General features: G+C 42.7%; 1 protein-coding gene across 20 annotated transcripts in view; it reads right to left on the bottom strand.

Moving 5' to 3' along the window:
* The window catches only part of MACF1 (microtubule actin crosslinking factor 1), a 338,037-nt gene that overhangs the window by 1,996 nt on the left and 320,447 nt on the right, over nucleotides 1–15,594 (bottom strand). For 8 of the 20 annotated variants that reach the window (XM_059377367.1, XM_059377366.1, XM_059377358.1 and 5 more), the window contains 7 exons: nucleotides 15,111–15,185; nucleotides 13,985–14,002; nucleotides 10,938–11,055; nucleotides 10,117–10,185; nucleotides 3,589–3,800; nucleotides 2,969–3,079; nucleotides 411–540 (listed from right to left, as the gene is read on the bottom strand). In XM_059377367.1, coding sequence (XP_059233350.1) covers nucleotides 411–540; nucleotides 2,969–3,079; nucleotides 3,589–3,800; nucleotides 10,117–10,185; nucleotides 10,938–11,055; nucleotides 13,985–14,002; nucleotides 15,111–15,185 — 733 coding nt within the window. The remainder of the gene's footprint in view (nucleotides 1–410; nucleotides 541–2,968; nucleotides 3,080–3,588; nucleotides 3,801–10,116; nucleotides 10,186–10,937; nucleotides 11,056–13,984; nucleotides 14,003–15,110; nucleotides 15,186–15,594) is intronic. The other 12 variants (XM_059377364.1, XM_059377373.1, XM_059377374.1 and 9 more) reach the window with 6 other exon arrangements.

The following is a 15,594-nucleotide window of genomic DNA, read 5'->3' as shown; positions in this document are numbered from 1 at the left end:
CAGCTTGCCAGCAGCTATCATAGTGTTGGAAAAAATTACTAGCAAACTGCCAGTCCCAAAACTGAATGGCCTTCTGAGGAAGGCCCATTTCAGAAGGCCCCTCTCTTGCCTTCTACAGTCTCTCAAATATGGTCATTCCTAATTAGAAAACAGGGGGGTTGGCTTTAGCCATGGAAGCCTCTGCTCTGAGAAGGCATAGCTATAGCTAGCTACAATGGTGGTAGGGAAAGGAAAGAGCAGCAACAAATCTGCGGGCCTCTCTGGAGATACACTCATCGAGTGCATCTCTCATCACTTGCTCCCTGGAGAGCAGTAGGGCATTGCTCGGAGACTGCTGTTCTCCAGTTCTCAGCCTGGCCACTCCCCCTCCCCTTTCACCCCAAAACCTATGAACAGGGGTAGGTACTTACCTGCCCGATTTGTTTTGGCACCTGTGGAGGCTGGGGAAAAGCTATTGCTAGTATCACCAGCAAGGGATGTTCGACTAGAGTGAAAAGTTGGTGTTGGTCGTTTCAACTTGCTGCCTGTTGATGGAATAACCTTAAAAAAATAATAATAAAATAAAATAAAAGGTCATATTTACTAGATAAAATTTTTGAAATTCAATTTTAAAGGGTCTATTTAAGCCTCCTCACATCTAATTGATTGGAAAGCAAATTAAAAGTCCAGGAAAACAAAAGATTTATTTTGAAAGTGTCCTCGGGTATATATTTTAATAATTGTACTCCACAAAAGGTCTCATGTTCCAATTTGGAATTTTACAATGTCTTCTAAACTTCTACTAGATATCTACTGACAAATTTTATGTCACTGACAAATTTCTACTAGAAATGGCAAAAAAAAAAAAAAAAAAAGTCCAAATATTCACAAGTGTCAAAGTGTTGGGGTTAAAAACTTGAAAGATGGGTTCACACCGTAAACATTTAGTATGGAGATGCAGCGATCACTCCAACCCTATCTCAATAGATGCAGGACTGCATGAACTTCAGTCAAGCTGAGATCTATTTCCTCACAAAGAAATGCAGATAACCACATTCCTTCTTGTTCAATCCAGTGGGCTACCCCATATGTGTGTGGGTGTGGCTCACTCCTGTTTCCTTCTAGCGGCGTGGCTAGAAAGGCCAGAGAGGTCTTGCCACACTACTAAAGTGCCACCCCATCTTGCACTCCTCCCCTGCTTCGATCTGGTACACCCACCCTTGTTTGCAGCCTCACCTGCATTCAAGTCTAAGCTTTATTTTGTTCATGGTCACATCCTCAGCACCTCAAACAGTGTCTGGCACAGAGGAGGGGCTCAATAAAAACTTGCTGAATGAATAAATCATGTGTAGAAGTACTTCCTAGTGGAAAAAGAGCTGGATAAATATATATTATTACTGCTACCGAGAGGAGCAACATTTCCCACTTGAGGTTTTTTTTTTTTTTTTGCCTTTTTTAAAAAGATAGTAGTAGACTTAATTTGGAGAAGGAATATTTTAAGTCTATTTTAAATACCACTCATGCCACAACACGATGTTCTAATTCTTCTTTGAAATCAATTGTGTAAACTGTTTTCCAGGACCTTTAAGATGTTTATACAAATGGAAAGAGTACAGCAACCCGTTTCATTGTGTTTCTTGTATTTCTTTAATTTAGAAAGAAGAAGCAGAAAGCCGCAGAAAGTGATTAATGTTCACGCACAAACCCTCCTGGCCCACAGAGGAGTAAGAGCACCAGTTTCAGAAGCTACCGCTTGTGCGTGCGGCCACGGGGAAGACTGCAGCCCTGGAGCCCCTGGGCTGGGAGTCCACGTCAGGACACGGCCTGTACAACACCCACAGGTAAGGAAAGGTGAAACCTCGAAATCAACAAAATAAAAGTTAAAACCTTAAGACAAAACAAAAAGCCTGGCCTATTTGAATCCTGTGAGTCTTTTGTACTTCATAATTAAAACATTTAAAATTTTAAAGAATGTTCCATACTTTCATGAAACTGGAGCCATTAAGGAAGAAGATATGCAAGATAAGCATGTTGAGTCTTGGGGTTCTGGTGCTAAGAGGTCCCCAGATTATGTTCTCAACTGGACAGATTTCTGAACTGGAGGTTTAGCTTGGAGCAGATGAATCCCAAAGCAGCAGCCCATTCACAGGCACTGGCTTCTTAACATTTCCCGCTTCTCAGGCGGAAGCTTTGCGTGACTAAAGGCAATGCTATCTTTTGAGGCACAAGAATCCAGTATTTCCCAGCCGGAGCTAGAACGCAGATCTTCCTGTTATCAGACAAGCCACTGGCCGGTGATTTGTTTCTAAAACACTGCTCTTCCAAAAATGCTTTGGGCATTTTAATACTGCACTCAAACATGCTTAACTGCCAGCCTGTGTATTCCGATCAAGGCTTCGGATACCCAAGTGATGAGGCCAAGAAATTCAGAAGTTAAAATCTGAGCTTCAGAGCAGTGTCCACTGATAGTGGGCTTGGCTGAAGTAGGCAGCACCCATGCCTCAGACCAGTCTGGTGATACCAAGCACCCTGGGGACGTGGCTCAGGGCAGGGGACACCAGCCATTCTTCTGTTCTAAGCAAAGATAGAACATGGCTGAACATGCACCACAGTTGAATTTCAAGTGTTCATAACTCGTTTGTGTAGCTCATGTTTGGAGACTCCGAGAGGCCTGAGTTTTATAAATAATATCCATAAACAGATTACCAGAATGACCAATGTTCATCACCCTGGAAAAAACCAACATTCTAAAGACTGTTAGCAAGCTGTCTAATCCGATTTTAGGCATCTCTTATTTATCTCCAATTTTGGTGAGTCCGAGTTAGAAACCCCTGAAAAACACTTGTCTAGATGAATCAGCTGTGACAGCAAGCACCACAGAGACGGAAAAGAGCATGGACTCGTGTCAGGAAGAGTAGCTGATCAAGGTCTGGGCATTAGCAAGGGCCTCGTCTTGACTGTGTCCTTAGTCAGTAAAACCATACTCTACCTCGGGGCTGGGCAGCTGGAGGTCAGGATAATGGCTGTCCCTGACAGGGGTGCCAGCTTTACTGTTTACCAACCAGGGTTTGTCATAACAGCGAGAGAACTGAAGTGGAGTCTGTGAAACGGAAATCCAAAGGGAAGGACGGGAACAATTGAAAATGGAACAGAAAGGAAGCAAATTGGGAACACGAAAAATAGAAGACAATGCATTTTAAAGAAACAGAAAATAAAACAAAACAGGCATCAGTTCAACAGGATAAAAGGGACCAGGCAGAAAGGCAACAGCTTTCTTCATAAGTAGCCCGTCAAAACAAACTTAACCGTTAGCTTTGGCTGCACAGATAATGCCTGGGTTTCCAACATTAGTAACTCTGGATGGAAAAGACATAGCAAAAAGTGTTTCTTACTTAACAATCTGAGTTCATATTTTAATAAATGTCCTTCAGAGTAAAATCTTAAAGGTCCAGTTATCAACTGGGGCCTGGAAAGGCTGGTCTAGGTAGAGCTTGGTCTGTAGGTCCTCATGTCCCTCTCCTTGTGAAAGTACTCAGAGGCTACCCTCCACAACGACCACCTGGAAATATGGGAACAAGGAAGAAGGCCACGAGTGAGGTCAGTACATACCTTGGTACCACTGGCTGGGGTGGCTGGTGAAGACGGCATGGATGTACAACTGTGGTTACTCTGACTAGCGCTGGAGCTGGAGCGGGTCGGGGAAGCAGCCCGGGAAGATGGTTTAGACCTTCGACCCCGTGACCGGAAAGGGGTCATTCCCTGGGATGCCCCCTCAGGCAGGATGAATTTCTCTCTAAGTTCGATGTTAGTTCTACCTCGTGCTAAAAAAAGGAAAAACACACACATACAATGTCAGTGAAATCTTAAAAAAAAAAACATGTATCTCTGATGGTCAGACAGCTGCTTGACCCCACAATCACAGTTACAAGGGCTACTGTTGTAGTGCCCTCTGTGGAGTCTTCTGAAGTAGAAATAAATTCATATTACGACCCACAGCAGACAATTAACTGATCAGCCCCTTGGTCTGTCATGATGAAGAACTTTATGTACAAAATACCATGCCATTCTGTGGTAATGACCCTGCCTTGGCACTGTCCCCTGGGGCAAGCACACCATAACTCAACATCAAAGAAAGCAGATGCAGCAGTGCACAAACCTCAGACATTAAATCAAAACCCCTCTTTTCTCTCTCATAGTACATGTGTACTTTTTGCTCAGATTTTGCGGGATACGTGGTAACTAAATAGTGTTGAAAAATCATTGAAATCAACTATTCTATTTGAATTCCCCTATACTGGGGAAGGGGTCCAGGAACTCAGGACAGTAGAAAGATCAGGATAAAATCATTAAGAAGTATACATGTGGGAGGAGAGAGAGAAAGATCAAGACCATGCACAAAACTTGCCAGTGAGAAACGTTAATTCAAAACCTGAAAGCAACAAGAAGCTGAAGGGATGATGGCAAATGGGAGGAACGTCACAGTGGAAACAATCTGGAAACTGCTCTGAAGGCCAATAGGTGTTGTCCTATGGCTTTCTGCAGCTGTATGACTGGAACTTAAAATTTGGATTTGGTCAGAAGACTCCAAGGATGGCCAACATAAACGTTAAACGTGAAAGATACTACTAACTTAAAAGAAACAGTCCTGTGGAACATGTCCTTAGATTATTTCTCACCAAAAGGTATTATTCTGCAATAACCTCCTACCTCCTTTTCTACCCTATACTGTTTACTTTTTAGACTATGCTAAGTAGATCTGAACAAAGAGGACTGCTGGTGAAATTTGGGAAAAGGGAATCAATTGTTATACATACAACGTTTGTCATTCTTTTCTAATGTAGTATTTTTCACTCTGGCCAGGAACCACAACTTTAGCAGATCTGAGGTACCTGTGCCGACCCCCTCTTCTGCTCAGGCCTACATGTCCTCAAGAGAACTGCATAATCTTGAAAGAATCAGATTTTAAATCAGGTTGCATGGGTGTCTAAGCGGGTAGTTCCAAATTCCTAAATCAAATTCTTGTCAATATACTATATTGACAAAACATCTCCAAGTGTCAGGTTAAGAGGGCTGACGTGGATATCAAAACCTGAATGACCGTCTAGGCTCAGTAACCAACCAGGTCTTCCTGATCCAGGCCTGTTTCCTTAGGCTGATCCCAATGTCTGGGTGGTCTGTGAATGCTAAGCTGTTTCCTTCCTCCTCAGGCCCCAACAGAATGTGCCCCTCGAGGCTCATTCCTTGGCTGTGGGTTCTCTACTCATCCATCTTCTGGACTCCGTGCTTTTGTCTGTGTCTACACTAATGATTCTTCAAGAGAACTTCCTTCAGCACTAACACAGAAATTTCAGTAAGACATTCCATCACTGATAACTGGATTCAGGACTTACACTTCTTTATTTGTGTTTGCTAATGTGCCCAGCCTAACAGTGGGCACACAGCAAAAGCATTAAGATAACAGTGATGAATGAAAATTATGACTCAGCCGAGGGTTTACCCCTGAAAGAACTGCTTGTGACCCTGAGCCGTACAGAATTTCAGACATGTAGTTTTAGTAAACATTTAATAGTTAATTTCTGTGCCAAGAACAACAGACAAGAACAACAGAGTGATACAAGGGGAAGACTCTGAAATGGTGTCTCAGATGAGGGCTGGGGTATTTAACATGTCATGATTTAACGACATCAAGCTTTCCACACACTGCACCGTTTGCAGAGTGTGACACATGCAGTTGAGCACCAGTGACTGGTAGAAGTCCCTGTCACAGACAAAGGAAGTGAAGCACTCACAGAGGCTGAGGTCAAGGAGAGCCGTGGCAGGGCTGGGACTAGAACCCACGTCTCCCATCTAAGTGCTCTTCCTACTCCCTGGCTCCTCATACCCTCAACTACACTAGTGGTTCTCCACTCGTCCCCCACCCCACTCAGGCTCCCATTCTCACACCACCTAAATCTCCCTGGCAAATTATTACTGATAACTTTAAACTGTGCAAAGGTTGAAATATACAGAAAAGTACAAAGAGAAAAAGTCCTTAATCTGACAACCTAAGGGACATCACCATTAAAATGTTGGTGTGTGAACTGTGTATATATATTCTTAAATACAAAGACATCAGGAACATTCATCCATGCTTGAGAGGTCTTACATAATTTCAACTAGCTGTAAAGTGTTATTTCATCATATGGATGTCAACTTATTTAACCAACCCTATGTTGTATTTTTAATTTGCTTACAATTTTTTTTTTAAGATTTTATTTATTTATTTGACAGAGAGAGATCACAAGTAGTCAGAGAGGCAGGCAGAGAGAGAGAGAGAGAGGAGGAAACAGGCTCCCTGCTGAGCAGAGAGCCCGACGTGGGACTTGATTCCAGGACCCTGAGATCATGACCTGAGCTGAAGGCAGCGGCTTAACTCACTGAGCCACCCAGGCACCCTAATTTGCTTACAATTTTTAAAACAATGTATACAATGTCACAAGTAGTGACAAACTACTTGTAAAAGGTTTTTGTGCATTATGCCATGATTTCCTTAGAATAAATTTCTTTCTTCTTCTTCTTTTTTTTTTTTTTTTAGAGATTTTATCTATTTATTTGACAGAGAGAAAGATAAGTAGGCAGAGAGGGGTAAGCAGGCTCACTGCTGGGCAGAGCCTGATGCGGGGCTCAATCCCAGGACCCCAGGATCATGACCTGAGCTGAAGGCAGAGGCTTAGCCCACTGAGCCACCCAGGCTCCCCTAGGATAAATTTCTTTAAGTGGATTTTCTGGGGAGAAAGAATATACATAAGATCTCTTGTATTTGTCAGTCGATCCCTCAAGTTTTATACCAATGTACATTCTCCAAAATAACGTATGAGGACACTGAATTTACTTCACTCTGGCTAATGCTCTCTGTATTATTAAGAATGTGTGCACACATATTTATGTGTACAGGTAAAAATCTGATAATCTGACCACTCTCTGCTGTTGTAATTTGCACCTGGGGGGATTACTACCTGCTCTCCTCTTGAAATACTCTCTTCCCTTGGCTCCAGGACACCTCCTCTCCTGCTTCTCTTCCTTCTTGCCCATTCTTAGACACTGATGTTCCCCTAGTTCTGTTCACAGTCCTGTTCTCCCTCTTAAACTTTGAACCTGGTGGTGACGAGTTCACCCACGTGACTTCACTGCTGTCATATGGTTCTGCCTGACTCCAATTATATCCCCTGCTCAGACCCTTGCGTGGATGTCAGAACCTTATATCCAATGACTGAGTAGACATCAGAGCCAGAGACTGGGAAGTCAACATAGGACCCTTCCTCCTGATGGTAGTTTGTTCTGATTGTATCTTCTAAATCTTCTCGGACACCCAGAGCATTTCCACACCACCCCATATACCCCCTTACACTTATGTGATTCATGGAACATCTCCTCCACCCTGGATGGCTTCCAATTGGTCTCATTTCTCATTTCATCCCCCCAAATGGAATTTCTAAATAAAAACGTGATAGCTCGGAATGGCCCCAAATCCTTCCAAGGTCTTCCACTGTTTACAGCAGAGTTTCCTAAACTAAGGTTTTTGAGGGGGTTTCTACAAAAAGAGTTCAATAAATACTCCTTCACCCTTGGGAGATCCCTAATGCAATCAGTGTTTTGTAATCTCTGGAAAGTTCTACAGTAAAGAAACCTTCTTAGCTTTCACCCAGCATCTTCTAAAAGCACTTACTTGATCATGACTTTTTAAAGATCAATCTTGGAGGCCAGGCCCTGAAGGCAACTACTTCAGGTTTTCAATACCAAAGGGGCCACCATTTTCTTTTTCTTTTCTTTTCTTTTTTTTTTTTTTTAAAGATTTTATTTATTTATTTGACAGAGAGAAAGATCACAAGTAGGCAGAGAGAGGGGGAAGCAGGCTCCCTGCTGAGCAGAGAGCCCGATGCGGGGCTCGATCCCAGGACCCTGAGATCATGACCTGAGCTAAAGGCAGAGGCTTAACCCACTAGGCCACCCAGGCGCCCTGGGGCCACCAATTTTCTAAGGGACTCACACTGGCCACATGATGTTGGCTAGTTACAACTGAGTTCTAAGCTGCTTAATGGGTACAAAGTTTCAGTTTTACCAGATGAAAAGAGCTCCATGGATATGTGATAGTAATACAACCACTGAACCAAATGGTTAAGATGGTAAATTTTATGTGTATTTTTACCACCAAAAAAAAAAAAGAAAAAGAAAAACAATGAGTTCTCAACCAAACTGTCTTTCCAATCATCATAAATGAAGTTTTCTAGCTCTTCACTTATTTGGGGGAACTAACTTGTCTAATGCTCAAAAACACACCCTCAGATAAAGATGGACCTAGTTCTTAGGCCTTGTTTTTCATCACCATTCAAACCATCATGGTCTCCTTGACCATGGATGAATTCAGAAGCTAAAACCTCCAACTTTTAGGAGTGTCACGAACCTACCAAGCTGAGTATTTTCACTTCACACATTTGGCTAGAGCACTGTACCGTCTGAGCTTTCCCTTGCATTTTGAAATAGCTTTGTGGAAGGTGTGTTCATGTTGGTAGGAACTGTCATCACCTGTGTTCTAGCCTCAGTCTAATATTCTCTGTGGTCCAAACAGCCAAAGAAATGCAACACAAATGAATACAGAATCTCCCTCAAGTGGTGCTTCTAGAAGCCACGTGAATCCTCACAGAATCCCAGAGAGCTTCAGGGAACCGTTCTCTTTGTGATGCCCATGCCCTCCCAGCCACTTTGTACATCTTCCCCAGCCCAAGTGTTCATTCCTCACGCAACTTTTTATTTGATTAGAAATACTCATCCTGTCACTAGATTTATGACATCTAAGACCGCCGGGGAGTTTGGGACTCTGCCATCAAGGGAATCAAGAGGATTACTGGGTGCTAGGAGGGCACTCCTGGAGAGGCACAGAGGAAAGCCTTACCTTGTTTGCTCCCAGGAATCCTGAAAAGGCTACTATGTTCCATAGAGAATAGGTACTAGACGGCCCTCCCAAACTTCCTGGGTGTGGGGGGTGGGAGTTCTAGTTTTTAGCTATTAACATAAGAACAAAGCAAGCAGTGCTGCCCTTGGCCATCAGCATAAAGTTATTGTCAACAGAGCAAGTACAGCAGGCAGCAAACAGGCATCCAGATTCCAAAATGTCACATGCAACGTCTCTTCTGTTTGTTTAGACCAATCATACAGGACAAAATAAATAAATAAAACCTTACTAATAGATTTGCAAAGGAATAATGCTATTTTACTGAGTTATGGTTAAAACCATATATATGGCTCCTGCTCCTGATATAAAACAATGAAAGAGGACTTTTATATCAAGGAAATTAGTTTGCGATACAGTAACTTCTAAAACTGATTAAACCCTTTCAAGTTTTTATCAGAATAGGTGCTTTCAAAATTCACTATCTATATTTTGTTTGCTGGAGTAAATGCAGAATGACATTTAAAATAAGAGAAGCTATGGCATTTCTGAATTCATGTGAGAACTATACCCTTTAGCTCTAAACACTTCAAAATAAGACTATAAATCACTTCCAAAGAAGTTATATAACTGTACTGTAAACTGTAAACATTTCTGCCAGGTTTATAAATATGCCTTACCAAGTAAGTTACTCAGGCTGAACCAGCAATCCACACCCAGGAAGGGGTGGAGGGTATGTTAGCCTCTGAGACACAGAGCACCTCGATCAGGAGCACATACTTTAGAGCCACACTAGTCTTGGACTGCAATCCTGTCTGCCATTTACTAGCTGTCTGTCCTTAGGTAAGTTGTTTAACTTTTCTATACTTTAGTTTCCTATTCTGTAAAATGGAGGCAGTAAAAAATCTATACCTCACAGCAGTGTAAATGTGTTATCTGTCAACTGCTTTTAACAGTGTGTAGTGCCTAAAAAAACTATGTAAGTGTTGGTTAAATACATAGAAACTCACAAATTCCATGGGTACTGTTTCAACAGAAGTGTTCTATGCTCTGTCAAGTTTTAATAATTAGAAAAGCTATGGCCGGACTATTTCAAAGCATTCATAAAGGCAGCAGATACCATAGAGCCAAGAAGTGCTACAGTTGAAGAAGCAAAAGCCATTCCCAACGGGCTGGGGTGTGGGTAAGGGGGACAAAGCTTAAAAGCCAACCTATGGGAGACTGACTGGAAATCGAAGAGCTGGAATCAGAGCGCTTTATTTTACTCCCAGGATGGTGAACTAGAATTAAAAAAATAAACACAAAAAAACAGAGACAGCAGGAAACGCAGAAACTGGTCAAGAAAGACAGACTGGCAAACAGTGGGGGAGCCTCATGTGTACCCACATGCAGCTCGGCTAACAGGAGAAAGGAAAGGATGCAGTTGAGGAGGAATTAGCCATTGGAAATTGATCACTTGGCCTTGTGGCAGACCTCACACGCCTGGAGCTGCAGGTGCCAGCATTCATACTCAGTTCCCCGTCTTCTTCTGCTTGGGGCTAGCAGGCCCGCCCCTTGTGTTTCATAGCCCCGGTCTTAGTTGGGTAATCAACTCTCTGACAAGTGCCTGGGCTCACTGTTAGGTGTTCTTTATCCCCTCTCCCAGCCAAGGGAGATCCCCCAGTCCTTCCCTGCATGGGAGGGGCTCAACACTCTCCCTGGGTTTCCAGGATAAGAATTACAGGCAGGGGAAACTGGATCACTAACCACGAACCTCAAGGCTTCATTAGGCTCCCTTCTAGGCTAATGTTAACTGAACACCTTTCAAACTGAAACATCTGAAGACCCCAATAAATTCCTAATTCTTGTTACTGCGTCCTTTGAAGCCTGTCTCGCCTGATGGCATCAACCTCTCCTGCTTTCTCTTCCTGTTCTACTCAGATACCCCCAAGTTCTAATCTGTGCTGGTAGAGCACTATCTGGGCAGCTTAACAAAATAAAAACCAAACAGACCCACTAATGACACTCTGTGTAAGCAGGGAAGATTCCTTACCTCGGCAGGGGTCATTTTTGACTAAAAATTCATCCAGGGCCATCCATCCTCCACCAACTCGGACCATCACGGTGCTGCGCAGGATGCGGACCAGCCGCAGCTGCTGGGAGTCCCCAAACTGCAAGCCAAGGGGACAGGGATGAGTAAGTGTGCCTTAGGGCTGGCCGAGGCCTTCTTCCCACAGCAGACTGTATTCAGACGAGACAAATGACAATCGGACAGTTTGGGGAGAATTTTAACTATCTGATATTTTTCACAATAGAATTTAAAATATGGAAAAGCTGAGATAACAAGGTAAAGACTGGTGTTGGTAGTCTGTCCTTCGGGACAAAGTTAACTTTTGGTGGTCATGCTCCCTCCCCCTGCACCAAAAGGAGGAGGGCAAAGGACAAATGTTAGCTCACCTCAATTCTTTTAAACATTCTGCTCAAATTAAAACGCAGTAATAAAATTGTTATGTTCATTTACTTTCATAAAAGGTAGACATAAAGTGGATGTCAACTTCTGAATACAGTGTGCTCAAAAGGTAAAGGGAGAACAGCAAATAACTATTTCAAGCCTTAAGGAAACCCTTGCAAGCATCATTATTATTACAAGCTTAGAAGGAAATTTGATTTTCCACACAAGGTTTTCAGAAATAAGCCCTCAGTATTCTCTAATTGTGATGTCACCAAGCAGAAAAGTTTCTTTAGCTGAGCAAATGACTATGCATTTATACTAAAATTTAGTTGAAAAAATTAAAATTATACTGTAAAAATGTAACTTTGATTATAAATAGTATTCAACAATCATTTTGGGATATTAAGATAAGCATGACTTTCTGAAATTTATGTTTTCCTTTTCCTTTAACATCCCTGCTAACATCTGGAATTTCCTACTGCATAAATTACCCTCTTCCTAAAATAAGGTAAGAGGCAACAAAAGGGAGTCATCATGAAGAAATCCCAAAATAAAAATCAAACATTTGTTGGAGAAATAGCATTCCTAAAATTATGTAATTCAAGGAGAATGCTGGGGTAGGTTAAAGAGTGAAGGGACTAATTAGCTAATTAAGATTTCTCAAGTTATAAAGGAGAACCATAACTCTGAAAAAAGGCACAAAAATTGAAAATGCCAGAAAAGATGTTTCACAAGGACACATAACCAACCTCCCTCAAAATTAATGTATCTATGGTAATTCTCTGTATTACTCTGTATGGCTCAAGTACACTGTTCACATAGACAGCAAGGGGACTGAAAAAACACCACCCCACTCCCCAGTCCTTTACTTTGAAAATGAAGAGTCTTACATCTGTCATCTCCCACAGCTGTTAAGATTTTATACAGAGTGACCACAGCAACAGCATGGTGTAGTATAAAAAGCACTGAAGTGGGTGCCCAGAGATGTGAGGGAATAAATGTCCTGTCCTGGAAGGAAGCTGCCCCTTTGGCTCCTGAGGGAGCTGCCCAAGAGAGGAAACAGGGAGGCCCTGTGGGAGAGGTTGAGAATTCTGCCACATCCAAGTGCAGGGAAGGCCTGAGTCACTCACGTCACTCCTCAGGGTCCTCTGTGGATCAGTGAGGAGAGGGAAGAAATAAGGGCCTCTATGTCCTCCACAGTGAAGCAGGAAGGGACACCAAGAAGTACTTTACCCTTAATGTCACTTATGTGTCTGTCAGCTTTGAGAAATACTCCACTTAACTCATCTTTCCTTCTTCTTAACTTCTTACTAAAGCCCTCTGTGAAAGATTTTAACTATTTTCTGCTGAGCTGTAGGAAAAAGGGGGTTTGATCCAAGCCAGCATCTGAAGTGGCTGGGGACGCTGAGGCCAAGATGAGAGTGGGAAAAGGGGCTTCCACAGCCCTAAAACTGGAAACCTGTGCAAACCTGGCAGAGCTGGGCTATCAGTGAGGCAGAGATGCCAGAAATGTCATGGGGCAACAGTAACTTTGGTTCCCTTAACTGGAAAATCCCTTATGATGACCCGGGTTCTTGCAGTGGCTCTGACACTGGCTGTGTGACTGTCAGCATGGGCGCCCTCAGATCGCAGGTGCCTCATGCACAAAACGGACCCTGTGATTCTGTTCCAACATTGGAACTAACTTGTCTGACCCTCTGCCAGTCAGTGAAGCGTTGGACGGGACATCAGTGCCACTTCAGAGGACACCTGGGTCCCACATGCAGGTATTGGGAAACAGGCCCAGCTTTGAGGTATGCCCCAGCACTGTGCTGCAATGATATTTTAAGCCCTCTTTCACTGTTCTTGTCTTTTGTTTCTACCCTCTGTTCCTCCCACTGGCCCAGAATATTACTGTAGTGAATGATTACTGCGGTGCCTGGGACTTAACACTGACTGAGGGCCTCAAATCAACTGTTAGTGTTTCTGATTTCACATCACAAGACAGACTTTACCCATGCAACTTCCTTCCATTTGAAGACACAGGACCCCAGAGCCCTCAAAAGGTCTATAAGGTTAGAATTACCAAGTGGAGTCAAAAGCATTCAATCTCCTCTTGCAAGTCTAATTTGATCCCTTAGATTCTGGCTAACTGGACATAATCAGCCAACTTCAGGCTAGGACCAAATCATGATTGCTATACTACAGTTCTCAGGTACCTTATAATAAAATATGCTATAAATACAAGTAAATAAGGTATATGAACAGAGTACCCCAAGTCTTTTTGATTTCATGTATGCCATAAAATTTATGTTATCTGTCAAAAGACAGAACTGTGCTGTTTGCTATTCTGACTTCCTGTTCTAAAAAGAAGTGGGATGGATTGATATCACAGCTTCAAATTCCCCTGAACCAGTCCTGCATAATACTGGCTTTAGACAATCTAATTTTGGATGGAAAATTTCATCTCCTTTTAAAAAAAATACTTATATCCTGCTATTAAGACAGCTTCATAATATTAGCCCTGCTGGCAGTTTCTCCACTTGGTAAGACAACCAGATGTGACCCAGGCATGCTTCAGATCATGTCCTCTCCCCACAGCAAAGAACAGGCAGCATGAGCTACACAGACCATTTCCACCGAGGAGAATGTTGCAAGGCACACTGTACCTGATTGCCGAGGAAGAACTACAGACAAAAGAGTAAAGGATGGAGGAAATAGAAAAAAAAGAGAACATTTTGTCATATTAACACTAAGGAATGAAAATCATGCAATCACATTACCAGTCTTTAAGCATGTTCTTCACAAGGTCCTACCAGGGGGCGTGGTTTTACAAATTAATAAGACCTAACTTTTCCACTCTACTGATTTCTCTTATTAATTCATTTCTCTCACAATAAAAAACAACAACAAGAAAATAAAAAGCAACAAAAAGCAAGCACAAGACTGCTTACAGTTTTATTTACTTACTAAATGCCCTGGGCTGGATCCAGGGCAGAGTCATCCAATACACCCCAGCTAAGAGTAGCCCAGGGTGGTTTTGGTGTACTTTGAAGACATTTTGATGTACTAATCTGATGGACCTATTTCTAACTTATTTCTAACAACAGATAACCGTATGATCTGAACCCTCTTTATCAATCCTAGGTTTTCCTTAGGAATTGACAGAATCTGGATAAGCTGCTAAATATATTTTAGAAGTGTTGTTTCAGATCCCTTCTATCCCCTAACCCTGGTCCTAAAACCAGCTAAAACACAGCATAATTCATGGTTGAATTATGTCCACAGCACAGCTTTCCAGGGAAGACTACTGAGCTGGTGTCCCCTTAGTCCATCTAGGCCTTATTTGTAACCCAGCTCAGAGCAACCGGAGTGTCCCTTGGGACCTTGACAGAGTTCTTTCAGCCCTCTCCAAGCCTGGGAGCAGCGCTTTGGGGTGATGGGTTAGTCTTCAGATAACTGGCACAGGTGGCACCGTCTCCCTAAAGACTCTGGTCAGCCAAAGACAGGACTTTGAAATGTCTCCTGTGCTGGAACTCACATTCAAGCTACTTGTAGCTAAGTACGGAACTATTTTCCAGGTGGAATTATGCAGGGCACTAGGCTTAGCTCAACAGGACACCTGACATTTGGAATCCACACATGAGGGCCAGAGAGTGACCGCATCTTAAGTCCGCCTGGCCCGGTCCTCCCAGCACTGGCAGCGGAAAGGTGGGATCACCCCGCCTGCTGTGTGTCAGGCTGCTTTTACCTGTAAGGGCCACCACCACAAAGGACTGGTTTTCTCTTCCTTACCCGGTATTTATTCTCTCCAATCTGCTCCACCTGAAACCTTTTTGCACACTTGCACTGAGCCACTTGTCTTGTGACCTATTGGTTGTAAACAACAAAAAAAGAAAAGTGTGAAGGGTAAAACAAGACTTCTCTTAGAGAAACAAAGGTTTTTACATGTAAGCAGAAAGCTATTCATTTTGTTTCTTTGAGGTGTTTTAGCTTTTGATACATGCATTTATCCTCTACTCCAAATTAATACACATTACACATTTGCTTTGAAGTTCCTTCAGAGAAATGTGCTAATATGCATCAAAAGCAAATCAAATCAAGCAAATTATGAACTGATTTGAATTTCCACCTAGGAACCTTTGAGTTCCAGAAGTCAGTCCTGGGATGTTCCAGGCCATACTCACGACCTGCCCCACTAATTTCTCTCATTTCTGGATTAACAAATCCTAGATTCTCCATGTGTTACTAATGAATTTTCTATTTTCAAGGTGATGAG

This window comes from Mustela nigripes, chromosome 14, assembly GCF_022355385.1.
Source record: "Mustela nigripes isolate SB6536 chromosome 14, MUSNIG.SB6536, whole genome shotgun sequence".
Classification (NCBI taxonomy): Eukaryota; Metazoa; Chordata; class Mammalia; order Carnivora; family Mustelidae; genus Mustela; species Mustela nigripes.
This window is presented reverse-complemented; position numbering and strand designations above follow the sequence as displayed.